The sequence below is a fragment of the Gorilla gorilla genome, chromosome 1 (genome assembly GCF_029281585.2).
Source record: "Gorilla gorilla gorilla isolate KB3781 chromosome 1, NHGRI_mGorGor1-v2.1_pri, whole genome shotgun sequence".
In the NCBI taxonomy this organism is placed as follows: Eukaryota; Metazoa; Chordata; class Mammalia; order Primates; family Hominidae; genus Gorilla; species Gorilla gorilla.
The window spans coordinates 230284717-230312500 of record NC_073224.2 but is presented as its reverse complement, the minus strand read 5'-3'; the positions used below and the strand labels follow the sequence as shown (position 1 = coordinate 230312500).

At 40.9% G+C, this 27784-nt stretch overlaps 1 protein-coding gene across 15 annotated transcripts in view; it reads left to right on the top strand.

Annotated features, from left to right (window-relative positions):
- Nucleotides 1-27784, top strand: part of KIF1B (kinesin family member 1B) — a 173699-nt gene that overhangs the window by 92129 nt on the left and 53786 nt on the right. For 7 of the 15 annotated variants that reach the window (XM_031010268.3, XM_031010276.3, XM_031010260.3 and 4 more), the window contains 5 exons: nt 17692-17785; nt 19369-19517; nt 21545-21723; nt 22419-22556; nt 23766-24014. In XM_031010268.3, the coding sequence (XP_030866128.2) occupies nt 17692-17785; nt 19369-19517; nt 21545-21723; nt 22419-22556; nt 23766-24014 (809 nt within the window). Of the gene's footprint in view, nt 1-857; nt 4469-17691; nt 17786-19368; nt 19518-21544; nt 21724-22418; nt 22557-23765; nt 24015-27784 lie in introns of those variants that run through there. The other 8 variants (XM_031010295.3, XM_055384142.2, XM_055384143.2 and 5 more) reach the window with 2 other exon arrangements.

Genomic DNA, 27784 nt, shown 5'->3' with positions numbered 1-27784 from the left:
TTAAAAAAAAAAAGCTTTCTTGTTATCCAGATAACACATTTTAATTGTACGATGAAAATGGATAAATTTAGCATGACAAAAAATAGCAAATCCTCTGCTCATGGGAAGATGATTTTCAAACCCTCTTGTCTTACAGAAGAAAACATTTGGTTGATTAAGAACTGACATGGTCTGCTCATAGGGATTCTTAGCATTTTTAACATCATCCCTGTTTGACTGCTTCTTTTTCTACATTCTCATCTTCTAACTTTTTTCTAGGGCTGCTCTTTTTAGTAAAGCTAAACAAAACCTGGCGTCCTACAGCCTTACTAACCTTTGTTAATCCGCCTGCTCGTCACATCTTTGTATGGCATCTGTGCTCACTCATGGGGGAAGGAGATTCTGGAAGAAGCAACAGCAATAACCAAGGCAAATGTGGGGAAGTGTCTGCATGGGTTGTTAGCATGATGTGTGGGGCCTAGGTTTTACTTCATTTTCTTCAGGTAGTGAGATCGTTAAGTCACGCCATTTGAATAATTTTGTATGACCATAGGGTGACAAACTCATCCCTGTTGTCAATTCTCCTAAGAAATTTGGTGGCAAATTTCATCACTTAAGCCAGAAAGTGGAAATTTGGATTAGGGACGCCAAATAAGCAAATCTTTATATTAATAGAAATGTACATAGGCGTATGTCTTAATAGACTTCCACATTATTGAGGGGGTTTTTTTGGTTTTGTTTTGTTTTTTAGTTTTTTTGGTCTTATTTTTAAATTTGGTTAAGGCTTTTTTGCTTGCTTTTTCTTCGATTTAATTTTCCTTTTTTACATTTTAATTTTGGTTATTTTGGGGCCATTTTTTGATTTTGTTTTTCCAAAGGACGCGGATTCTGATAGCGGGGACGATTCTGACAAGAGGTCGTGTGAAGAGAGCTGGAAACTGATTACTTCTCTGAGAGAAAAGCTACCTCCCAGCAAGTTGCAAACCATTGTTAAAAAATGTGGCCTCCCCAGCAGTGGGAAGAAACGTGAACCAATTAAAATGTATCAGATACCCCAAAGAAGGCGCTTGAGTAAAGATTCCAAGTGGGTCACAATCTCAGATCTTAAAATTCAGGCTGTCAAAGAGATTTGCTATGAGGTTGCTCTCAACGACTTCAGGCACAGTCGGCAGGAGATTGAAGCCCTGGCCATTGTCAAGATGAAGGAGCTTTGTGCCATGTATGGCAAGAAAGACCCCAATGAGCGGGACTCCTGGAGGGCAGTGGCCAGGGACGTCTGGGATACCGTCGGTGTTGGGGATGAGAAGATCGAAGACGTCATGGCCACTGGGAAAGGCAGCACTGATGTAGATGACCTCAAGGTTCATATAGACAAGCTGGAAGATATTTTGCAAGAAGTCAAAAAGCAAAATAACATGAAAGACGAGGAGATAAAAGTCTTAAGAAATAAAATGCTCAAAATGGAAAAAGTCTTGCCACTGATCGGATCTCAGGAACAGAAAAGCCCAGGAAGCCACAAAGCAAAGGAGCCTGTTGGTGCTGGTGTTAGTAGCACCTCTGAGAATAATGTAAGTAAAGGAGACAATGGAGAACTTGCAAAAGAAGAACGTGTTTCCCAGCTGATGAATGGGGATCCAGCTTTTAGACGTGGACGTCTGCGCTGGATGAGGCAAGAGCAAATTCGGTTTAAGAACTTGCAACAGCAGGAGATAACGAAGCAGCTTCGTCGGCAGAATGTACCTCATAGGTTCATCCCTCCTGAGAACCGGAAGCCCCGCTTCCCCTTTAAGAGCAACCCTAAACACAGAAACTCTTGGAGTCCTGGGACACATATCATCATAACAGAAGATGAGGTTATAGAGCTTAGGATTCCAAAAGACGATGAGGCAAGGAAAGGGAATAAAGAAGAGAGCCAAGAAAAAGGGGGTAAAGGAGCTTTTAAGGATCCCCAGTTTCCATGGGGCTCTCAAGGAATGAGAAGTCAAGATCACATCCAAGTTAGCAAGCAGCACATTAATAATCAGCAACAGCCACCTCAACTACGTTGGAGAAGCAATTCTCTCAATAATGGCCAGCCGAAAAGTACGCGCTGCCAGGCATCTGCCTCCGCGGAGTCATTAAACTCCCACAGTGGTCACCCCACTGCTGATGTACAGACTTTCCAGGCAAAGCGCCATATTCATCAACACCGTCAGTCTTACTGTAATTATAACACTGGAGGTCAGTTAGAGGGCAATGCAGCCACTTCCTATCAGAAGCAGAGTGACAAACCCAGCCACTGTAGCCAGTTTGTGACACCTCCGCGGATGAGGAGACAGTTCTCAGCACCCAATCTCAAAGCTGGTCGAGAAACCACAGTATAAATCAGTTACTGGACAAACTTGAAATCATGGTGGAAGAAACAGACAGTGTTAGCTCATGATTTGATTTGGTTCTACCTTTGGCCTTGAGTTCTTATTATTTACATTATAAATATTAACTGGTTTTATATTGTTAAGACAAAACACTGGTAAAAGTTTCAACACCTCCCTTTTGCTTGTATACCATAAATGGGCAGTTTCTGAAATTTTGGATAAAGCATCAACTCCTTTTTCTGAAACGTTCCTCCTTTTTTAGTGCCTAATTAATATACTTACTTACACAGACTTGTCCCATCTTGATGTAAGTTTGTTATGTTTTTATAATGCCTATAAATTAATCTGACATCCAGAAAGACCTGCCTCTTAGTTTATGCAGACATTCAAAAGGAGAATTTGATAAGCAGAATTAAATGTCTGTTATTCATAAATGTTAGAAATTGGTTTAAAAATAATAACATGCAACTGGGTGGGCACAGCTTTGGATTTCTCATCCACGTCTGTTCCCTTCTTTAAATATGATTAGAATTTTCGTAAGCCAAAACTAAAGGTCTTCAAACATATCTTGCAATACATAGCTTTGCATCTTCCACACAACTTCCACGTCTTCTTTTATTCTGTATTTTACAAAAAACTCATATAATGGTTTTTTCTTTTGAATGTATGAGAATATGTATGAAATTTGTCATATCAGAATCTATAAATTGGCACTGTGTCTGGGATTCTGTTTGTGGTTTGCATTTTGAAGTTCAGTGTGTCATTTGACACACATGCACACAAAGTGAACTATTCACCAAAATCATGCCAACAGAAATACCAACAAAAAACTTGTGTAGCTTGTAAGGAGGTTATTTGGCTTGAGAGGGAAGAGGTGGGACAGACATGGGGACAAAGCTACAGCATATGGCTCTGTGGTGCTGCTTTTTTCCAATAGTTGATGAAATAGTGAAATAAAAGTTAACTTTGGTTGGGCTTGGAATGAAGGAGATGATACATAATAAACTATTCTTTGGTTAGCATTAGTAATGCTTGTAGACAAACAAGGAAGGCAAAGTCCTGATGATGATTTATTGTATCAATACCTCATTTTATTTGGTTGTGGTCTCAGTTTGCCTCACTGGAGAATCCACTAAGAAAGATGGATTTTAATGGGAAGAAAAGAATTATTTTCTACATCGTTCCTCATCTCTTGAGTTTGTCAAAAAGTTTTCTAAGAGGCAATGTGAAGAGCCAGAGATGTCTGAAATTGCCTGACTTCATGTTTTGGAAGATTCCTAAGTCACATGAAATCATCTATCAAACACTTGTCTTCCAAACGGTGTGAAAAACTACAGCCAAGATAGCAGTTAGCATTCAAGGAAGCCTTAAAGATTGTGATTATGTTTTTTTTTCCTTTGCGTGTGGGCACTATGCTTTATTAGAACACATTATTTTTAATCATAGTATTTTTTCTTTGCCTCTAAAAAAATACTTTCTTAATGCTCAGAAAGTTGCTTCCAATTAATGTTTTTTTCCCCTTAAAAAGAGAAGCTTTGAGAGATATTTTTGCTTTCATAGCTAGAACAGTTGAAATCTTCAACTGAGGTTTTATAGCAGATTAGACATGGGTAAATGATGTCTGTAATGGGTTGACTTACTGAGATGACAATCTCCTGTGCCATTTGGTTTGAATGTACTTGATAGGCTGCTTCAAATCAGTCACTTCAATGCATTTTGTGTAAACCCAGTTGTCCTTTTTTATTCCTCTTTAGACATAAATGTGCTAACTATTCCTTTCTAGACACAATTTATTTTCTAAGATTAAAAATAATAATTGCTAGGTTTGGTGGCACATGCCTACAGCCCCAGCTACTTGGGAGGCTGAAGCAGGAGGATCCCTAGAGCCCAGGAGTTCTGGGCTGTGGTACACTATGCCAGTTGGGTGTAAGTTTGGCATCAGTATGGTGATGTCCCTGAAGCGGGAAACCACAAACTTGCCTAAGGAGGGGTGAACCCAGCCCAGGTTGGAAATGGAGCAGGCCAAAACTCCCAGGCTGATCAGTAATGGGATCTTGCCTATGAATAGCCAGTGCACTGCAGCCAAGGCAACAGAGTGAGAACCTGTCATTAAAAAAAAAAAAAAAAAAAAAAAAGGTGATATTTATTATATTATTCATTATTCAGGTTTCAACTCTGTAGCAAAAATGGGCTCTCATTTCCCTAACTTGAGATAACATAGGGTAGGTCCATATATTTTCATTCTTACAGTGGTCTTTTCATGGGAGTGAATGAGTTACTCTCCACTGGTGATTAGGTAACACTGTAGAATGAAGAGTTGTATAATATATTCATTTACAGCTGTGGATTGTGGTAAGGACTATGTCCACAGTGATATTCCAAAGAATTGGGTTTATATTTGTGCTTCATCTGTTAATCCCAGGTGTCCTCATGTTGCTGAAATATTTAGATAGCTAAAATATCCCTTAATTTCACAGATGACCAGGAAGAAATTAACCAAGGTTTTATTGACTGCCATGTATGTCCCATGATGCATTTCTGAGCAAATGCTTATCCTAGAGAATAACTCTGTATGAATAAAATTGCTTAATTGAGTCTCTTACTAAATAAGTAACTAGTGCCATGCTTTTGTGAGCTCTTGGTATGGCCCATATTACTTTGTTTTTTGTTTTTGTTATTGTTGTTTTGTGATAGTCTTGCTCTGTCGCCCAGGCTGCAGCGCAGTGGCACAATCTCAGCTCACTGCAACCTCTGCCTCCTGGGTTCAAGCAATTCTCCTGTCTCAGCCTCCTGGGTAGCTGGGACTACAGGTGCATGCCACCACGCCTGGCTAACTTTTGTATTTTTAGTAGAGACAGGGTTTCACCATGTTGGTCAGGCTGGTCTCGAACTCCTAACCTCAGGTGATCCATCTGCCTTGGCCTCCCAAAGTGCTGAGATTACAGGCGTGAGCCACCGCGCCTGGCCTGTTTGTTTTTTTAATGTGAATTTTCTCTAAGCTTAAATACCACAAGGCCAAAGAGAAATGGTCATAATTTAAACCATTATTATATTGTTGAGGTATCCCTAGCTATAATTATAGCAAAGTGGGAAAAAAGTGTTTATTCTATTGAAGTTATGTAATGATCCGACATTAATGGGAATATAGAGGAGTCCTAATTAATTGGTATAATTTCACAGAGCGGAATGGTATTCCTTGGAGAGTTAAAGACATTCTCTTTAGTAAGTGTAAACCAAAGGGCATTTTCTTTATTCCTGCTTCTAATTCCTTCTAGCCCAGTGAATTATTTCTCTTTTCACTGGTAATGTGATGAATGGGAATTGTTTATTACATTGAAGTGACTTGAAGTGACCTTTTGTGCTTTAGGTGCAGGTTGACACTGAAAAAAAACAAAACACTGAATTTTTCACACCTATGTCTGCATTAAAGGCTGTTTTACTACCGGAAGTTACATAGACTTCCTGCAGTCAGCTGCTGTGCCCCAGTGCCTTACTGGTCCTTTGTAGATTTGCCTTAATGATTTGTACAAATGACTGGGAGGCGGGGATGCTGCCTGTGTCCTGGTGAACCTTAATGAAGGGGCCGTCTTAGGCACAGTGCAAAACAAGCATTTGTCCTGTACTGTTAGAGCCAAAATTGTGATGAGCAGTACTGGTAATTGTCCAGTTTATGTCATCTTTCCCAGATTTTAAAATCTGTTCTAGATATTCTTAGCTTGAACCGCTTTTGATTGTGAAATGTATTAGGTGTTGTCCCATTATTACTGTAAAATGAAGTTTTGAATCTTCTTGTTAATAAACTGTGGATTTCCCCTCTCAATTTCTTAAACAACAACAACAAAATGCTTGAAGATTGTCTTTGAGTGTAAGATCTGCCTTTTCAGAAAGGGAGTGTTAGTTTGTAATGTTAAAAAATAAAGACCTCATTCAATAAAAGTTGAAGTCATCTTTTAAGAGTGTGATTTCTCTCTATGTGGGAAGAGGGAAAAGGAGAGCAAGGTAATGCTAACTAAACCTGGTTTTGACTTTTATTTATTGCTTTTTCATCTGAAGATGGTTGTAAACTAAATCTTCTTTTTGATATTTCTATGTGAACTTGATTAGTTTTAAAGCTTTTGCTTTAGCTACCCTTTTCTGTTTAACAAAATTCTATCTTAAGTGAGATCTTTCAGCCCTATTTTATGCCACATTTCACTTACATAAAATCTTTTCTCACAAAAGATGAATAAGGATATTACTTTCTGATTTGAGTTTAGTTTAACCGTGTTTTCAGTTTTTTCTCTACATACTCTTGGTTTGAAGTTCTTTTAAATGAAATGATTTATTTTCCTTTATATGGGCAGAAACTAAATTTCTAAAAAGTTTTGAGTGACTCTGCAGCTTTTCTTTCTCCTTTAACCTCTGCTTTTCTTCACCCAGAGTATCGGTGGTACACTAGAGAGGAAACAGGACAAAGCAGAATATTTTTCTGGAACGGACCACTAGTCTCATTGAAAATTTGGACCTGACATTATTTCTTAATGTTTAAAAACAACATAATCACGCATCACGGGATAGAATACAAAATCCACATGAGTTTTTAATATGAAATCTGAAACTTTAGTGAAGTGTTATGCCTGAATCGGTCTGCTTCCAGCCTCATACCCTTTTCCTTCAGGTACTTTGTATTCCTTTGCTGTCGGAGAAACTGATGGAAAAGTTGCAATGTCCCTACCATTTATAGGGTGACACAGAAGATTACAGTGTGATATGTGTAGTGACACTGTGCTGATGAGACTGTGGCCACACAGTGCTGCTGGTGGTGAGGAGCGAAGTTAAGTGTTGTCAACAACTGGGGTGTCATCTTGGGTGTGGATATTTTCCTTCCAGCTATTGCTTGCTAATTATAATCTGCCATTAGGAGCCAAGCCTTTAATGTCTAAAACAGCCTAACCGGAAAACTCAGAATGGTGATATTGATTTTACTGTGAATATCACCTTCTCAGAGGTGCCTTAATTGTACCACCATCATCTCTCATCGAGAGTACCCTAGCTTGTCTCTTTGCTTCTATTCTTGACCCCTATAATCCAATGTCCACATAGCAACCAAGATCATCTTTTAAAAACATAAATCATATCTTGTCAGTGTCCTCAGGGGCTTTCCATTGCATGAAAGAATCTTAGTCTTACTGTAGTCTCCAAGGCTTTACATGTTTTGGTTGCTTACCTACCACTCTTAACACTGTCACTCTCACACCACAGACACTCTGCCCTTTTTTTTGTTCCTTGTATATGCCAAGTTTCTTCCCACCTCTGGGCTGTTGCACTTCTCAAGCCTGGAGCCCCTTTCCATCATGCTTACCTCCCCTTCCAGACTTGAGCTCCTCAGCTCTTTATGCCTAGCCCACCACAAGTTGACTCACTGTTTTAATAATGATGGCCTGTAATTATCTTTTCTTTGTATTTGTTTGGTTCTTCCATGAGAATGTAAACTCACCTAGAATAAATGCCGTATCTGTCTTATTCACTTCGCCAGTCATATAAATCCATAACCTGGAAGAGTGGTTCTCAAACTTTAATGTCAGTTAGAATTTTGGGGTCTTATGAGAACACAGACTGTTGGGCCCACCTCCAGAGTTTCTGATTCACTAGGTCTGGGGCGAGACCTGATAAATTTGCATACCTGATAAATTCCCAGGTGATTCTGATGCTGCTGGTCCAGTAAACACCTTTGATAACCAGTGATCTGGAATGGGGGCTTGGTAAGCATTTTCTGTAAAACACTAGATAGTAAATATTTTAGACTTAGTGGACCATGTGGTCTTTTTTGTGAAACTGTTCAACTCTATTGTTGTAGTACGAAAGCAGCCATAGACAATATGGAAATGAACAAGGGTGTCCGTGTTCCAGTCAAACTGTGTTTACAGAAACAGGCAGTGGGCTGGATCTAGCCCGAAGGCCATAGTTTGCCGACCCCGATCTAGAAGATAGCTACTTCTGACAAATATTTATCTAAAAGATCAGTATGTGACTGTGTATGTGATCTAGAAGACAGATATATGCCAGTTGCTGGGATGAGTGGTAAGTGACAAATGTGTGGTCCCTGGCCTCATAAAGTTCTCAGAGTTATGGAGGGAGACAGCTGTAATAACCACACCAGTAGTGAGTCAATACATTTTTGACAAGTGCCATGATGGAAAAACACAAGGTGCTCTGAAAGGGTTTAACGGGTGCCTTTGGGAACGAAAGGTGGCCTCTCATTGCTCTTAGCTGACAATGTTTTTGTTTCACTGAGGAAAAAAAGCAATCAGAAGAAACTTTGTTTTCTTCCTTTGTCTAGTTTTGCCTGCATCATTCATCCATACCTGTACTGGGCTTTCCCTCCTGTTAGTGGATAAACTGTCATTGATCCTCTCCTAGCCCAGCCCTTGCTCCCTGCATTCCATGCCCTCTCAAGAACTTGCTGAACATTTACCCCCTTCTCTTTTACATCATCAGTTTCTCTCCTGGATTATTCCTGCCAGCATGCAAACATGTCACCAGTTGCAAAAGTTTTCTGTACTTATTACGTCCTACTTGCCTACCTCCCATTCTTTTTTTTTTTTTTTTTTTTGAGATAGAGTCTCACTCTGTCACCCAGGCTGGAGTGCAGTGGCACAATCTCAGCTTACTGCAACCTCTACCTTCCAGGTTCAAGTGATTCTCCTGCCTCCTGAGTAGCTGGGACTACAGGTGAACGCCACCACACCGAGCTAATTTTTGTATTTTTAGTAGAGACGGACGGAGTCTCACCATGTTGGCTAGGCTGGTCTTGAACTCCTGACCTCAGGTGATCCACCTGTCTCAGCCTCCCAAAGTGCTGGGATTACGGGTGTGAGCCACCGCTCCTGGCCCCATTTTTTCTTTTCATTATTTCCTATCCTCATTCTTGCTGGAACTCATCTAGTCAGACTCTTGTTCTCCCCTCACCACCAAAGCTGCTCTTATCAGGGTCACAAAAGCTCTTCTTGATGATAGATTCAGTGCATTTTCTCAGTCCTCATCTTACTGAATGTCTCTGGCATTTGACACAGTTGTCTGCTCTTCATGGGACACTTTCTTCTCTTGGCTTCTTTTCCTTGAACCTTTCTAGCTGCTCCATCATGGTCTGTGGACACAGACCTTGGCTATTTCTATATGTTTCTCTGTTCCCCCTTCCATTTTTGTACTGATGATGAAGATAATGATAACTCATATATTGAGCATGTATTACATGTATTAATACACATAAACCTTTTACATGTTTTGACTCATTGAGTCCTCACAACACCCCTCTTCTGTGAGGTAAGTATTGCTTATTCCCTTTTCACATACTTTCCCAGTGTAACACGGCTACTCAGCGGGAGAGCCAGAGCCAGTCCCAGGGAGTCATTCTGTCTGCAAACCTCTGCCCCGCCTCACCTTCTGCTGACTCTCAGGTGTCCTCTCTCTCCAGCCTGGGCCCCTACCCTGAGCTCTAGATGCTGACACACAACTACTACCTGACATCCAAATCACTGGCAGACACGTTACATTTAAATCATTTGAACTGGAGCAGCTAGCTCAGGCCAGAAATCCAAGTCACCTTTAGTTTCTCTTTTTCTTCACATCTCATGATCAGATCATCAGTAGATCCTGTTTGCTCTCCCTGTAAAACATATCCTGACTCCATCTCTTTTCACCACCTTTGCTGCTAATACCCTGGTCCAAGCCACCACAGTGCTGGACAGTGCTGTGATAGCCTCATGACCGTTCTTATTTCCATAGTTCCCCCTAAGTCCCACAGAGAATAATGTTTTTAAAACACATCCCAGCTCTAAACCACCCAGCAGTTTCCATTAGAATAATATCCCCAGACCTTACCATGGTCTATAAGGCCATCTATACTCCATTTGCTACCTAATTACATCTGATGCATCTCCTACCTGTCTCCCTACTCTGCCATTCCATCCACACAAGTTTTCTTGCTTTTCCTGAAATATGTGGTGCCCCTTTCCATTTCAGGACCTTGGCACTTGCTGTTACTATGAATTTGAGTAGAATAACCCCTGCCAAAGACGTCTGCCTGCTTAACCTACTTCCCAGACCACTCAGTCTAGAAGTCTGTCTCCCATTCTTCTCCCTGGTAGTCTCTAACCCTATCTTTATCTTTCTTCATACTAGTACTCGCCACTAAAATCCATCTATATTTTGTTTACTCTTTATCATCTCTGTCTCTTTTGTCAATGGAACCCTTGTCTTATTGACCACTAGCATTTGGCACATAGTAGGAGCACAAAAGGTATTTGCTGAGTGGATGGATGGATAATGGTTTAAAAATCATGCTCTGGATTGCCTGGGCTCAAGTCTCATTTTTAGCATTTGCTTAACCTCTTTCTTTCTCTTTAACATGAGGCTAACTATATAGTACCATCTTTATTTTTTTGTTTTGTTTTGTTTTTTGTTTTTTTATTGAGACAGAGTCTTGCTCTGTCACCTAGGCTGGATTGTGTGACACAATCTTGGCTCACTGCAACCTCTGCTGCCCTGGTTCAAGTGATTCTTGTGGCTCAGCCTCCCAAGTAGCTGAGACTACAGGCACACGCCACCACGCCCTACTTATTTTTTTGTGTTTTTAGTAGAGATGAGTTTTGCCATGGTGACCAGACTGGTTTCAAACTCCCAACCTCAGGTGATCCGCCCACCTTGGCCTCCCAAAATTCTGGGATTACAGGCATGAGCCACCAGGCCTAGCCTAGTACCATCTTTATAAGGTTATTGAGAAGATTGTAATAATTCATGTTTAACATTAAGAACACTTCCTGATACAAAATAAGCTTAAAAACCAGGGTAGATAGGTAGGAGAGAACATTCTAGTAGAGAGAACAGCCAGTGCTGTGCCTTTATAAATGCGGGGCATATTTTGAACTAGTTAGGATTTTTTTTTTTTTTTTGAGATGGAGTCTCACTCTGTCGCCCAGGCTGGAGTGCAGTGGCGCAATCTCGGCTCACTGCAAGCTCCGCCTCCTGGGTTCACACCATTCTCCTGCCTCAGGCTCCCGAGTAGCTGGGACTACAGGTGCCCACCACCACACCCGGCTAATTTTTTGTAGTTTTAGTAGAGACGGGGTTTCACCGTGTTAGCCAGGATGGTCTTGATCTCCTGACCTTGTGATCTGCCCACCTTGGCCTCCCAAAGTGTTGAGATTACAGGCGTGAGCCACTGTGCTTGGCCATTAGGATTTCTTATAAACATAAATGTCTACTGAAAAAATTATTATTATTATTATTATTATTATTATTATTACTGAGACAGAGTTTCACTCTTGTTGCCCAGGCTGGAGTGCAGTGGCGAGATCTTGGCTCACTGCAACCTCTGCCTCCTGGGTTCAAGCAGTTCTCCTGCTCAGCCTCCCGAGTAGCTGGGATTACGGCGTGTGCCACCACGCCTAGCTAATTTTTGTATCATTAGTAGAGATGGGGTTTCACCAGTCAGCCAGGCTGGTCTCGAACTCCTAACTCACCTACCTCGGCCTCCCAAAGTGCTGGGATTACAGGCATGAGCCACCGCGTCCAGCCAAAATATATTATTTTTTAATGTGCCTTCCGTAATTAGTTTTTGTCACAAAATGAACAGAACGATAGTATGTGAATCTCATTAATTAGCCATTTGTTGTGGGAAATGGTGATGATATACAGTGTCCTTTTTAAAAGCTCGTAAGTAGCCTGGTTTGGGGAGGGGGCCAATTCAATAGATGATGTTGATATTTTGACTATCAATTGGGTCAAAATGCAGTTAAAGTTTTTTGTTTGTTTGTTTTTGTTGTTGTTTTTGAGATGGGGTCTCACTGTGTCCTCCAGGCTGGAGTGGAGTGGCACAGTCTTGGCTCACTGCAACCTCCACTTCCTGGGCTCAAGTGATCCTCCCACCTTAGCCTCCCGAGTAACTGGGACTACATATGCCCTCCACTAAGTCCGGCTAATTTTTGTGTTTTTAGCAGAAACAGGGTCTCACTATATTGCCCGGACTGGTCTCAAACTCCTGAGCTCAAGTGATCCACCCGCCTCTGCCTCCCAGAGTGCTGGGATTACAGGCATGTGCCACCACACCTGGCCCAGTTAAACTTTTTAGATTCATAGGGCTATGGGAAATCTTTTCATGTTAGTTTTGGTTACTAAAGCACAGCCACAGCTGTTAGGGAAGGTCATCCTCATACCTTAACTGTCAGAGTCTGAGAATTTTGTATTCATTGGTAGTTTGACCACCCTGTCAACTTATTCTTGAAGAAATCCTCAAGATAAAGTATTAACATTTTTTTTCTACCTGATGATTTTTAGGTAAAGCAGCAGCTTTCTCTTTTTGCTATAATAATTCCATGTAATGTATAGTTTTTCCCCGACTCCCCAGCTTTTTGAGACATTTGAAACAGAGAAGCTGAAAAAAAATACTATAATGAACTTTTGTATACTCATACTTATATATTTTTCCTGAATTATGTGAAAATTATAGATATCATGACAGTTTACCCCAAATACTTCCATGCTTATCTCTTAAAATCAAGAATATTCTTTTTTTTTTTTTTTTTTTTTTTTTTTTAAGACGGAGTCTCACTCTGTCGCCCAGGCTAGAGCAATGGTGCAATCTCAGCTCACTGCAAACTACACCTCCCGGGTTGAAGTGATTCTCCCGCCTCAGCCTCCCAAGTAGCTGGGACTACAGGCACCTGCTATCATGCCCAGCTAATTTTGTGTTTTTGTAGAGATGGGGTTTCACCATGTTGGCCAGGCTGGTCTTGAACTCCTGACCTCAGGTGATCCGCCTGCCTCGGCCTCCCAAAGTGCTGGGATTACAGGCATGAACCACTGCACCCAGCCAGGAATATTCTCCTAATACCACTATCCCATCTGGGAAATTCAATACTGATTCAATATTATATCATGTATAGTCCATTTTCAAATTTCGTTAATTAAATCAAAAATTAGGAGAGAGAGTGTTTTAATCCAAGATCCAGTCAAGGTTTATATATTTCATTTGGTTATGATTTTTTAAATCTTTCATTATACTGGTATTTTTGAATTGTCTAGGCCACATTCTGATTTGTCTGATTATTTCCTCAATATTAGATTCAAGTTAAATCTTTTCGTTAAGAATGCTATAAAGGGGCCGGGTGCAGTGGCTCACGCCTCTAATCCCAGCGCTTTGGGAGGCTGAGACGGGTGGATCACCTGAGGTCAGGAGTTCAAGACCAGCCTGGCCAACATGGTAAAACCCCCTCTCTATTAAAAATACAAAATGTAACTGGGCATGGTGGCACACACCTGTAGTCCCAGCTACTTGGGAGGCTGAGGCAGGAGAATGGCTTGAACCTGGGAGGCAGAGGTTATAGTGAGCTGAGATTGTGCCACTGCACTCCAGCCTGGGTGACAGAGCAAAACTCCATCTCAAAAAAAAAAAAAAAAAGCTATAAAGGGGCCAGGCACGTTGGCTCACTCTTGTAGTCCCAGCTACTTGGGAGGCTGAGGCAGGAGGATCACTTGAGCCTGAGAGGTCAAGGTTATAGTGAGCTATGGTTGTACCATTGCACCCCAGCCTGGGTGACAGAGGGAGACCCTGTCTCCAAAAAAAAGGAAAAAGATTGCTATAATGGTGATGTTGTGTACTTCCTGTTGCATCACATCAGTAGACATAAAATGTCAATTTGTCCTATTATCAATAATGTTAAAGTTTGGTAAATTTGGTTAATGTGATGTTTCCCAGCTCTCTCCATTGTAAATATATCATTTCCCTTCTTACTAATAGATATCTGGGCATGGACTTTGGATCGTATGCATATTCTGTTTCCCATGCATCTTTTATTCAATTATTTTAGCTTTTTGTTGTTTGTTGTTGTTGTTGTTTTTAAGATGGGGTCTCTTGCTCTGTAGCCCAGGCTGGAGTACAGTGGCATGATCTCGGCTCACTGCACCCTCCGCCTCCCGGGCTCAAGTGATCCTCCTACCTCAGCCCCTCTAGTAGCTGGGACTACAGGTGTGTGCCATCACACCTGGATAATTTTTGTATTCTTTTGTAGACATGGGGTTTGGCCATGTTGCCCAGGCCAGTCTGGAATTCCTGGGCTCAAGCAGTTTGCCTGCCTCAGCCTCCCAAAGTGCTGGGATTATAGGCGTTGAGTCACTGTGCTTGGCCTATTTTAGTATTTATAATCCTTTCTTGATTCAGTTATTACATCTGGGGTTGCAATATGGTGATTTTCCAATTGCCATTTCTTCTGCATTTATTAGCCACCTTTTTTTTGGTTTTTTGTTTTTCAGATGGGGTCTTGCTGTGTTGCCCAGGCTGGAGTGGCTATTCACAGGCCTGATCATAGCACACTACAGCCTTCAGCTCCTGGGCTCCAGGGATCCCAGGGGCTGGGCATGGTGGCTCACACCTGTAATCCCAGCACTTTGGGAGGCCAGTGACTGCCTCAGCCTCAGCCTCTTGAGTAGCTGAAATGAACAGGTGCATGCCCCATGCCTGGTAATTAGCTAGCTTTTAAAAAATTTTTATTTAAAGAAGAGTTTCCCCTTTTTCTCTCCTTCTTTCAGTATCACCATGGAATCATGAATTCTTTCTATATTCAATGTACTGTGTTATTTTTCTGTTGATTTATTGACCAGTGGGATCCTGTGTCCTTTTGAAATGGCCCCAGTGGTGTTTGAGTTCTTCCATCCTTTCTGACACAAAATATTTCAGACTCACCTTGTACTTTCCTTGCTTCAGACCTGGAAGCAGCTATTTTTTTCAAGGAACCCTGGTTCCTTTCAGTGGCAGTGGTACTTAGAAACCAAGATCTAGGTGCTAAGTATGCTTAAACAATAACCTTTTATAAAAAAACATTGCCTGAGGGCAGGCGCACTGGCTCACATCTATAATCCCAGCACTTTGGGAGGCCGAGGTGGGTGGATCATGAGGTCAGGAGTTCGAGACCAGCCTGGCCAACATAGTGAAACCCTGTCTCTACTAAAAATACAAAAAATTAGCCAGGCACGGTGGTGCGCACCTGTAGTCCCAGCTACTTGGGAGGCTGAGGCAGGAGAATTGCTTGAACCTGGGAGGCAGAGGTTGTGGTGAGCCGAGATCGCATCACGGCACTCCAACCTGGGTGACAGAGCGAGACTCCACCTCAAAAAAAAAAAAAATTGCCTGACATTTTGATATTGTGTTACCATGTAAGAGGGCTTTCACGTGTTTTTAAAATGGTTCATCTCTTGGTCCTTCCTCTAGTACTGTGTGGGTAGGCAGGTCAAATGCTAAAATCTTCATTTAAAGATGAAGAAGGTGAGGTTTAGAGAGAATTTAACTTTCTCAGAATTAGAAGGCTAGTAAGAACAAGTGCCAGGACCCCAAACCCAAGCCTCTTACCAGTTTAATTTTTTTTTTCTTTTTTTCATAACATGTAGTCTCCTAAAAAAGTGTGTTTAGATATCTAGTAAAGCTATGTAGTTGGTTCGTGGTTTTGGTCACTGCCTGCCCATCTAAAGAGAACACTTCCTTTGTGAGAATAACTGACAAATGACCAGAACCATAGAGGATATTTGCATCCTTCTGAGCATTGCTTGGGAGCTCCTTTTGTAATGGAGTTTGCTAAATGGCTTTCAGCAGTGCTTTGTGATGCATGGAATGTTTGATGTGGGACTTGGAGAGCTCTGTTTGGAAACAGTGGATGGTCATACTTACACCCTTTGTCTCATGACAGCCTGTAATTGGGTCACTGCTAGGGAACCAAAAGAAGCAGGGCTGGGTGCGGTGGCTCACGCCTGTAATCCCAGCACTTTGGGAGGCCAAGGTGGGCAGATCATGAGGTCAGGAGTTCGAGATCGGCCTGGCCAACATGGTGAAAACCCATCTCTACTAAAATATAAAAATTAGCCGGGCATGGTGGCGGCCACCTGTAGTCCCAGCTACTGAGGAAGCTGAGGCAGGAGAATCGCTTGAATCCGGGAGGTGAATGTTGCAGTGAGCCAAGATTGCGCCATTGCACTCCAGCCTGGACAATAATAGAGTGAGACTCCATCTCAAAAAAGAAGGAGGAAACCCTGGCAGTAAATCTTAAAATGCTATGCTTATGCTGTAATTTAGTATTGCACTGTTTGAAGGTCTCTTTCTTAACCCTACTTATTTTATTTTCACTAAAATTCAAGTTTTTCAAATTAACAACCTAAGGAAACTTTTTAGACATTTGTCCCCTATTCTCTGCCCACCATGAGAATTTAATACCTCAGATATACTACATATCTGTATACTGATTATATTTGTACTTCATATATTAAAAGACTAAGATTTTTTTCATCCTCTGAGAACCATTTTTTGGCCCCTTTGGGGTGATATTACCCTTATTGAAAAACGCATGGAGTAGATGGAAAAATGAAGGATACATCTGATTTGTATTACAATAATCCTTTTTTTTTTTTTTTTTTGAGACAGAGTCTCGCTCTTTCTCCAGGCTGGAGTGCAGTGGCGCGATCTCTGTTCACTTCAACCTCTGCCTCCCGGGTTCAAGTGATTCTCCTGCCTCATCCTCCCAAGTAGCTGGGATTACAGGCATGTGCCACCATGGCCAGCTAATTTTTGTATTTTTAGTAGAGACAGGGTTTCTCCATGTTGGTCAGGCTGGTCTCGAACTCCCGACCTCAGGTGATCACCCACCTCGGCCTCCCAAAGTGCTGGGATTACAGGTGTGAGCCACTGCACCCGGTCAGTAATCCATCTTATAGTTGCATATTGAAAATAAAGTGTCTTACTTGAATAACTAAATGCAGTCTATAAATTATTTCAGTCCTAATAGCACTATGAGCTTTTGGTTACCTGAAGGCTAAACTCATCCTACTGATCAAAGATAGTAATTTTTCACTCAGAGGAAGCATCAAAGTCTACAATCTTAATTTTTTTTCCTTCCAAAGAGTTAGATAATTGAGCTTTTTGATGATACTGGTGAATTTAATCTTTTTCAATATTGTTTTTCTCTGGAATTTATTGATATATAAGATATTACTTGAATATATTCTAACGCTTAAGGTATACACGTGTTATTTCACCTAAAAATTCCGCCTTTCTCCTACCACTACCCCAGATGAAGAACTCTTGAGTCTTTGAGGGAGTAGAAACATACTGCAGTGAGTTTTTTCTTTTTAACATTTACCCATTACAGACCATCTTGTGTGCTTTGTGGGTTTTTTTCCTAAACATTTCTCTGTATGTCTTTTTATTATTGTTTCCTGCCTTTGTCTCTTTTCCTTGTCCTTTGCTTTCTCTACTTCCCCCAATATTCCTTCCATTTCTCTTTCCCTGCCCTCTTATTTCTTCCCTCTCCTACATGTTATCTCCTTTCTTTTCATTCAGGACTATGAGAGTAAATTGCAGGCCTTGCAGAAGCAGGTTGAAACCCGATCCCTGGCTGCAGAAACAACTGAAGAGGAGGAAGAAGAGGAAGAAGGTGAAATCTAGAGACCGAAAGTTTCCTGTGTATATCTTTTTGAAGTTATATTATCAAATTAGTCATTTATGCATAATCAAAGCTGGATTCCTCTTAGTTGGCCCTATCATTTATTGACATTTTACTGAGCCAGTTTACAGATGATTGAATAGATGCGCAGTGTTGAGAATCCAGGCTGTATTTTATGAGGTGGGGATGGGAGTGATGGTGTTCTTAGACCTTCACACGGTTTCTGAGCACATGTTCATTTAAATCCCTTAGGAAGTTGACCTGCACTGTCTCTCATATTGCTGTAGATGTGACTTTTAGATATCCATTACAAATATAGAGCTGAATCTTTGTTAAGACAGTCTGTTCAATTTGAAGCCATTTCTGGCAAATTTCTGATCATATTGCTTAGTCATGTTTGCCTATCTTAGGTTTTCCAGCATTTCTTAGTTGAGTTAGGGCTTTCATTATTACTTATTGCCTTATAATGCAGTATGAACACTTATCACAATTTGTTTTTCTACCCAACCTCTTGGCAATCTCAAGGCTTCAAACTAACTTTGAAGGAACTCTTAATTTATGTATTACATTTCTTATTTATTTATTTACTTATTTATTTTTGAGACAGAGTTTTGCTCTTGTCGCCCACGCTGGAGTGCAATGGCGCAGTCTTAGCTCACTGCAACCTCCGCCTCCTGCCTTAGCCTAAGTAGTTGGGATTACAGGGATGTGCCACCATGCCCAGCTAATTTTGTGTTTTTAGTGGAGATGGGGTTTCACCATGTTGGTCAGACTGGTCTCAAACTCCTGACCTCAGGTGATCTGCCTGCCATGGCCTCTCAAAGTAATGGGATTACAGGCATGAGCCACTGCGCCCAGCCAATTTCTTATTTTTAAATAAGTGAGATGGTACCTTTTTTCTCTCTGTAACAGAAAAAAAAAAAAAAAGAAATATATGAAGTCATACAATATAACAGAGGTCAGGAGTTTGTCTTTTTTTTTTTTGAGACAGACTCTCACTTTGTCACCCAGGCTTTAGTGCAGTGGTGCAGTCTCGGCTCACTGCAACCTCTGCTTCATGGGTTCAAGCAATTCTCATGCCTCAGCCTCCTGAGTAGCTGGGACTACAGGTGCGTGCCACCACGCCTGGCTAATTTTTGTAATTTTAGTAGAGATGTGATTTCTCCATGTTGGCCAGGCTGGCCTCAAACCCCTGACCTCAGGTGATCCGCCTACCTCTGCCTTCCAAAGTGCTGGGATTATAGACGTGAGCCACTGTGCCTAGCCAGGAGTATTTTTTTTTATTGTGGCCACATGTTATACCTTTTTTTTAAAAAAAGAAAAATTTATTTCTTTGTTGTACTATTTTAAATAAATACAAAAGTAGGATTTTTAAAGATTTTCTGAAATGTATATATTGCTTTCATAATATCAACAGAATTTGGTAAGCTTTACTAAAAAGAAGAAACAAAAGCAGCTGAATGGAGAGAAAGTGGAAAACACCTCACCTTGATAAAAGAGATAAGCTAGAAGAGAGGTGTAATTTTTATATAGTTGTAAGATTGCCATTAAATATGCATCATTCATTCTTTCAGTTCCTTGGACACAGCATGAATTTGAGTTGGCCCAATGGGCCTTCCGGAAATGGAAGTCTCATCAGTTTACTTCATTACGGGACTTACTCTGGGGCAATGCCGTGTACCTAAAGGAGGCCAATGCCATCAGTGTGGAACTGAAAAAGAAGGTATGGAGCAGGAGGACACAGGAGAGCTGGAGGCAAAGCTGAGCCTGCTGTGGGTGCATCTGGGCTCTCACCTTGAATTAACCTTTCCTTTGGGGGAACTCAGCTGCTTTGTGCTGTAAAACAGCTTTATATATGTCTTTATTTAATATATGTGCCTGGAACATAGTAGGTACTAATTAAATTTTTGTTAAATAAAATTTTTTTAAAAAACAGATGTTTTCTAGCTTATTTTACAAATAGACTATATTCCTACAAAAACTGGAGAAACATAGTAATAGAAAAATAACTTCTCTTGGGTTTCTGAATAATTTTAATTTTCTTCCACTTTTCTGTTATTAAGTTTGCACCTCTAAGTTTGGTATGCCCCTTTGCCATTGATCTGCTTCTCCTCTAGGGTCTGAGAGGCACTGCTGTGTAGTGGACAAGCACATGCACCCTGGACCCAGACAGTCCAGGTTCCAGTCCCAGCTCCACGAGTGGTGTTGATCCCCCTAGCCCTGTGCCTCCATTCCCCCATGTACATAATGGGGTTGGCAGCAGTACCTGGCACCAAGGGATTTTGTGAGGAATGAAAATGGGCATATGCATAAAGCACTTATAGTGTCTGGCATGGTAAAAGGCAATAAATGTTATTCATTTTTGTAAGTATTACCAAGACTTCACACCAAACCTTAGATTCAGTCTTCTGTATGCCCCCATGTTTATCAGTTTCTTCACTGCTAAGATTACAGTGGAAGACCATATTGTGTAGTAGGTAAGAGCATGGACCACCTAACTTTGGGGAAATTAATTATCTTCTAGAACTAAATTCTAGTTTTAGGGAATACGATATGTTCTTCATTCATAATCTCGGCAGCCTTTCTCATTTTATAATTATTTATTAGCCACTCCTCTCCTCAAGTAGACTAAATAAAGGCAGTAACTGTCTTTTTTTCTTACTACTGTGCATAGCATTTAATTAATATTAAATAATTGTTTAATAATTGTTGGTGAAACTATAACGTGGTAGGGAGAAATAAATGATGCGATGTCGTGAAGTACTTACCATATTTATTAAACACTTTTATAAAACCATATTTATTAAACACTTTTTTTTTATGAGATAGGATCTGGCTCTGTCGCCCAGGCTGGAGTACAGTGGCGCAATTATGGCTCACTGCTGCCTCCACCTTCCGGGCTGGGCTCAGTTTGTAGAGACAGGGTCTCACTGTGTTGCCTAGGCTGGTCTCAAACTCCTGGGCTCAAGTGATCCTTCCGCCTCAGCCTTCCAGTGTGCTGGGATTGCAGGTGTGAACTTCCATGCCCAGCCAAATAAATGCTTTTAAGAGCAGTAGTTGCAATCCTCTGAATTTAAAATGGGAAACCTTGCTGTGTTTTCATCCTCTCTCATTAGTGAGGGACTAGATATGCATTTTGTGGTCGACCTTTTGGTCTCTGGTATAAATTCTATAAAAGTCTTCATTCGATCAAAATGTATTTATAAAGATTTTATGCCAGGTGTGGTGGGTTGTGCCTGTGATCTGAGCCGCCGAGGTGGGTGGATCATTTGAGCTCAGGAGTTCAAGACCAGCCTGGGCAATGTGGTTAAACCCCATCTCTACAAAAAATTTTTAAAAATCAGCTAGGCTGGTGATGCATGCCTGTAGTCCCAGGTACTCAGGAGGCTGAGATGGTAGGATCACCTGAGCCTAGGAGGTGGAGGCTACAGTGCTCTGTGATTGCATCACTGTACCCAGCCTGGGTGACAGAGTGTAACCTTGTCCCCACTGTGCCTCCCCTCAAGAAGATTTTAGTATGTGCAAAAACACTGCCAGGCTAGGAAAACAAAGTCCTTAAATAGCTTAATCTGAAGTTAGGGTTATTCCCTATGACTGCTAACAGGTGGCCATATTTTTCAGTAGAAAGTTAGTCACAAGATATTTGTTGAGCACATTCAACTTCTTTCCCATTGGGCATGATTGTATCGTCTCATCTCTGAAGCTTGCTTGCTGAAAACCATTTGTCAATGGTTTATTCTTTCTATTCAGGTGCAGTTTCAGTTTGTTCTGCTGACTGACACACTGTACTCCCCTTTGCCTCCTGAATTACTTCCCACTGAGATGGAAAAAACTCATGAGGACAGGCCTTTCCCTCGCACAGTGGTAGCAGTAGAAGTCCAGGATTTGAAGAATGGAGCAACACACTATTGGTCTTTGGAGAAACTCAAGTATGAAAACATTCATAAAGGCTGGTTGTTTTATTTAGGAAATAATGACCTGCTCAAGTGAGCTCCCTCCAGCTCTCCTCTCTCTGAGGACACTGTTGCTTACTTCCCTGTACTTTCTAAATGCTGTTGCTGGCCAATGGTATTACCATCCATCTGTTTTCTTTTAAGTGAATAAATGCACACCTCACACACTCTGACATTTGTAGATACTTAAGTTTACCCTCCATAGACCCTCTTTTAAATTTTAAATATTCCAGTTTCATCATATTTCTGTTTCAGATTTGGAACTTATTTATCTTTTCTATCCTGGACCTCAGGATAATCAATAATAAACATGGAAGTTATAATCTGGCTTCTTTTACATATAGTATAATGAGGTATTTCCCCTGTCTCAGTGTATTTGAGATGTCACATACAGTTGACCTACAGTATTCCCCCTTATGACTTTTCACCCGGTAGAGGATAGGTGGCCATTCTTGACTTTTGATGGCTTATCTCTAGAATCAAGACACTTCAGATACTGAGTGTTGGTTTCTGTATTTTTGGGCTTCATTCTTTTTAAATAACATTAAACAGTGGGAGCAACTCCTTTTTTTTTTTTTTTGAAGAAAATCTTGAACGGAAGATGCTTCCAAAGTGAAAGTTTAATACAATCTCATTATATTAACCCAATGTGCTTTGTGTTTACTAAATAGGCAGAGGCTGGATTTGATGCGAGAGATGTATGATAGGGCAGGGGAGATGGCCTCCAGTGCCCAAGACGAAAGCGAAACCACTGTGACTGGCAGCGATCCCTTCTATGATCGATTCCACTGGTTCAAACTTGTGGGGAGGTATGTGATGATTTTGTTGATGTCTTCTTTTAAAATAATGAATAGTTTTAAGTGTTTAAAACCTGAGCAGATAATATAAAAAGTTAAGAGGAAAAAAAGGTGTAAAAAGGCCTTATCTATAATCTTATCCACTCACAACCACTGCGTCATTTGGTATATTTCCCTTCAGTTGTATTCAGCAGGCATTTTTGTTTCGAGTCTCAAACTTTCAGCCAAAGTATTTAAATCTTCCCTGACTTTAAACTTACAAAGTGTTCTGTAATTGATTAAGATAAATTTAGAAGGAAAAGAAAACTTATGCCTGTATCCTACACAGTTTAAATTCATAGTACAGCTTATCAGACACAATCTCTTCGTGATCTGATTTGTTTTTCTTTTTTTTAAAAAGCAATTCATCCCACTTTAGTCATTGCAAGGGTAAATTAATTGCACCTTGGTAGTCCCCTTCAGCCTCATTTTTTATACATTATTTCCAGCACTTAATGAAAACACATAGTGCCTCTACGAGTCCATATTGAGTCAAGTGTTCTTAGAGGTTTTCAAATTTTCAAAGCAGGGAAATTTAACTTTGAGCTTATGATTTCAGAATTTGAGTTGCTTTTTCAATTGCAGAAAACCCTGTGATGTTTTTTAAAGAGGCTGGGTAAAAAGGAGTTGCCGAAGTCATAGTATGTTGTGGAAATGAAGTAAATCTTTTCCACTCTGCTCTGATAGCAAAGTAGTTTTTCAAAGAGATGAATTGGCCAAACACATCTTACCCTAGCAAAGCACATGCTGCTTTGCCATATGCCATTTCATCCATTTTGGTTTCTGCTCCAAAATGACGTGAGAATTTCAGTAAAGATTGAAAGCCTTCTTGTTTCACTTTGATGTTGAGTGGGTCCTTTGAGGCCTGGATGCTAATCTTTTATGTGAACTGGAGAATGTAAACGTGTTATAGCACAGTATTTACCTAGGATGGTCTACTCACGTGTTTCCTTTGCTTTTCTTATTCTAAGGATTAGTCCTTACATAACTTTTTCAACTTGCCCTTGTTCCCTTTTACCTGACCCAAATGATTTATGCTTATTTTATCCTTTTGCTTTTCCATTTGCTTTTATTGTGTTGATTCCCCAGTGGATTCTGTCCTGTTGGCACCTATTGCTTCCTGTTTAACCAACTATTCCTCTCTCCCTGGCTGTGTTAATTGGCGTCTTACCTGGTGTCTAGCTCCCCCATTTTCCACGGCTGTGTGAATGAGCGCCTTGCCGACCGCACACCCTCCCCCACTTTTTCCACGGCCGATTCCGACATCACTGAGCTGGCTGACGAGCAGCAAGATGAGATGGAGGATTTTGATGATGAGGCATTCGTGGATGACGCCGGCTCTGACGCAGGGACGGAGGAGGGATCAGATCTCTTCAGTGACGGGCATGACCCGTTTTACGACCGATCCCCTTGGTTCATTTTAGTGGGAAGGTTGGTGAGGTTATTGTGAGAAAGGCGAAAAGGGACCAGCTCTTGCTCTGAAGGCCTCCCTGCTTGCACAATTTTGGATAACCTTGCATTAGCCAATTCAACTCATGAATGCTCTTTTTCAAGTTCTCCAATACTTCAAGCTCTTTGTCAGTGCTGGTCTGGCTGAGACGGTTCTCAGGCATTGTGTGTGAGGTCCTCAGTCTACTCAGCACAATACATAGCAATATATGAAGACTGCATGGAAGACACCTTGTCTTAAATTGCCCAATAATTTTGTTCTGAAGAAGGTTACCCCAAAGGAGAAAGTAAAGCTAAGAGTCAAACGTAGTGGGTTCAGTGAATAGTATTATGGTCTAGATGTTTCCTTTTTAAAGGATTGTGATTGAAAAAGCATATGGAGGTAACATGAGAGAGGGGGCAGAGTGAGGCCAAGGTTTGGCTGAAGAATTTGTGGTACTGCAGGAGTCAGAGGACAAAAGTAGATTCAGGAGTAGAGTTAAATTTATTTTTTGCTTAGTCTACTGAATCCTAAAAAGAATCAGGAAAGTTAAGCTTCTCCTTTACCTAAAACGGATGCCTGTCTTCGGCCAGTTTCACTGAGCCTATCTACGGATCTTTGGCATCTGCTAAAATTTTAACCTACAGGGTTTATAATGATAAAGCTCAGAAAATCATCTATTGACCCCATCAGCAGTGAATATTGGCCAGGCACGGTGGCTCACCCCTGTAATCCCAGCACTTTGGGAGGCTGAGGTGGGTGGATCACCTGAGGTCAGGAGTTTGAGACCAACGTGACCCATGAAACCCATCTCTACTAAAAATACAAAAATTAGGCTGGGTGTGGTGGCTCACGTCTGTAATCCAGCAGTTTGGGAGGCCAAGGCGGCCGGGTCACCTGAGGTCAGGAGTTTGAGACCAGCCTGCCCAACACGGTGAAACCCTGTCTCTACTAAAAATACAAAAAATTAGCCGGGCATGGTGGCGGGTGCCTGTAATCCCAGCTACTTGGGAGGCTGAGGCAGGAGAATCACTTGAACCCGGGAGGCAGAGATTGCAGTGAGACAAGATTGCACAACTGCACTCCAGCCTGGGTGACAAGAGCGAAACTCCGTCTCAAAAAAAAAAAAAAAAAACAAACAATGAATATTTGTTCGGTGCTATATGAAACTGCTTTGTGTTAAGACTAGTTCACCAAACTGAGGCATTGTCTCTGGCTCTCAGTTTGTGCATCCATCATCTTTCAGTGATGCAGAACTCTCTATGCACATGTTCCTAATACTGGTGTCTTTGTTCATCTCCAGCCTTCATGCTGAGGTAATTTAAATTACAAGTTCAACAGTAGAGCACGCATTGGATTAACCAAAAAGTATGTCCAGGTTTAAAAGTATTAAATTTAACTTTAATGGTACATTAGAATCACATATTGTTGAATCCTTTATAAATAAGGGAATTATGTCAGTGTTAAATGGATGAGTACCAGTTATCTAAAAATTAAAGGATAGCGAGTCTCCTGACTTAGTAGAGACATAGGTTCTAAAATTTATCTCACCAGGTGCAGTGGCTCACACCTGTAATCTCAGCAACTCTGGAGGCTGAGGCCAGAAGTTTGAGACCAGAGTGGGCAACATAGTGAGACCCTGTCTCTTTGAAAATTTAAAAAACAATTAGCTGGATGTCGTGGTGCATGCCTGTAGTCCCAGCTCCTTGGAAGGCTAAGGCAGGAGGATAACTTGAGCCCAAGAGTTTGAGGCTGCAGTGAGCCATGATTGCACCACTGCACTCCAGCCTGGGGACAGAGCAAGACCCCAACTCTACCAAAAAATATAAAATAAAATAAAACAGAATTTGTAGTATGGTATTGGTCACATGGTCGGAACCTCATAACTAAATTAGAAGATGATCATTGTTATGGAAAGGGGGAAAAGAAAAGCTTTTTTGATAGAAATGATAGCCTCAAGTGTAACTGTAGGTCATAGCATTAGACAGTCTCTGGGTTTTCCAATGGCAAAGGAGCATTTAGAATTCAGTTTTTCCATGAATAAACATAAAGGGATTATGTGGCCATGAATATTGTTTTCTACTGGCGTATCGCCATGAATAGATACGTAGAATTTCAGAGAAGCTGATTTTTATTAAAATTGAGAAAGGTATGTACAAATAATGGGACAATAATGCTTGCTTCATTTGATGGCTGCCTGTGTTCTTCAGCACGTTTCCATCCTATTCTAAGGGAGTTGGAAGTTAAAACCCAGTTTCTGGCCATAAACTTTGTGCCAGTGCTAATTACACAGTTTCTAAAACTGTTCGCTTGTGTTCTATACCATTGCAGTGAAGAGTAGGCAGCTTCATCTTACGTAACATGGTGAGGAGAAGCCTGACCTAATTGTCAGGAGAAGCCTTGGGTCCTAGGCCATCTCTGTCACTACGACAAGCAACTTAAAGTGAAGCCTTTTGGGCTCTCAAGTGTACAGTGAATAACAGGTAGAAATAAAGAGCCATAAAGATCTTTTTCAACTTTCATATTCTGTCATCTACACTAGCAAAAATGAATATCCTGGTTAAGACTTCTACTAAGAAGCATTTGTATTTTGAGGAAGTTGTGTGGAAACTCAAGACAATCCCACTTAATGTGGAAATTAACTGAGGATACATGTATTGTTTTCTCTCTAGTTTTATAGCTTTCTTTCTTTTAATCATGTCAGATATAAGTATAGGTATAAAGCAATCAACTCTATTTTGATTTTCACATAAAATACTTATGGAGCTGTGGCTCAGGAATTGATTTTTCCATTTGTTTAGGTTCCCAAGTTCTAACCTTCCAAGAAAGGACTGGGGGAGGAAGTGAAATAATATAATAGCAATCAGTAAAGTGAAGGATAGCTTTCCATTTTTGCCCTTGACTACATTTCTCTTCTACAAACAAAATTTACAATAATGCAACATCACCCAGTTGTGTAGTGGTCATTGTATGTGTAAGGAAAGTAACTACTTTCCTGTTTTTGTGATTCACAAGATTGGATTTCTCCTATTGGCATATAATTGCCAATATAAATCACTTGTAAAATTTTTAGTTTCTGGCTGGGTGCGGTGGCTCACTCCTGTAATCCCAGCACTTTGGGAGGCCGAGGTGGGCAGATCACGAGGTCAAGAGTTCGAAACCCGCCTGGCCAACATGGTGAAACCTCGTCTCTACTAAGAATACAAATATTAGCCAGGCATGGTGATTTGTGCCTGTAATCCCAGCTACTCAGGAGGCTGAGGCAGGAGAATTGCTTGAACCCGGGAGGGGGAGGTTGCAGTGAGCCGAGATCACGGCACTGCACTTCAGCCTGGGCAACAGAGCAAAGACTCTGTCTGGGGGGAAAAAAAATTAGTTTCTTGTGAAATTCCATTAGTAAGTTTGTTTTTTAGCCATGACTGCCTCTGCTAAAACTTTATATTGCAAGTGAAAAAGAGCTTGTCCCTTTAGCTATTCTCTTATGGCATGCTGGGATGTTATGAACCATCCATCATAATTTGGGATGAAATGTAAAATATTTAAGCTAGTCTTCTGGGTTAAAAGGGGGTTAAAGATGATGATTCTGCGATCTCTCTAAGTACCTTAACTGACATTCTTTCTATAAGTAGCACCATAATTTTGTTAATTTTTCTTATCTTTATGTTGACCAGTTTGTTCCACTTTTTGAAGTAACTTCATTGAACTTTCTGCTAACGTATCCTTTACATATTCCCCTCTCTCATCCCTGTTCCCCTTCAGTCTGCTAGGTCAA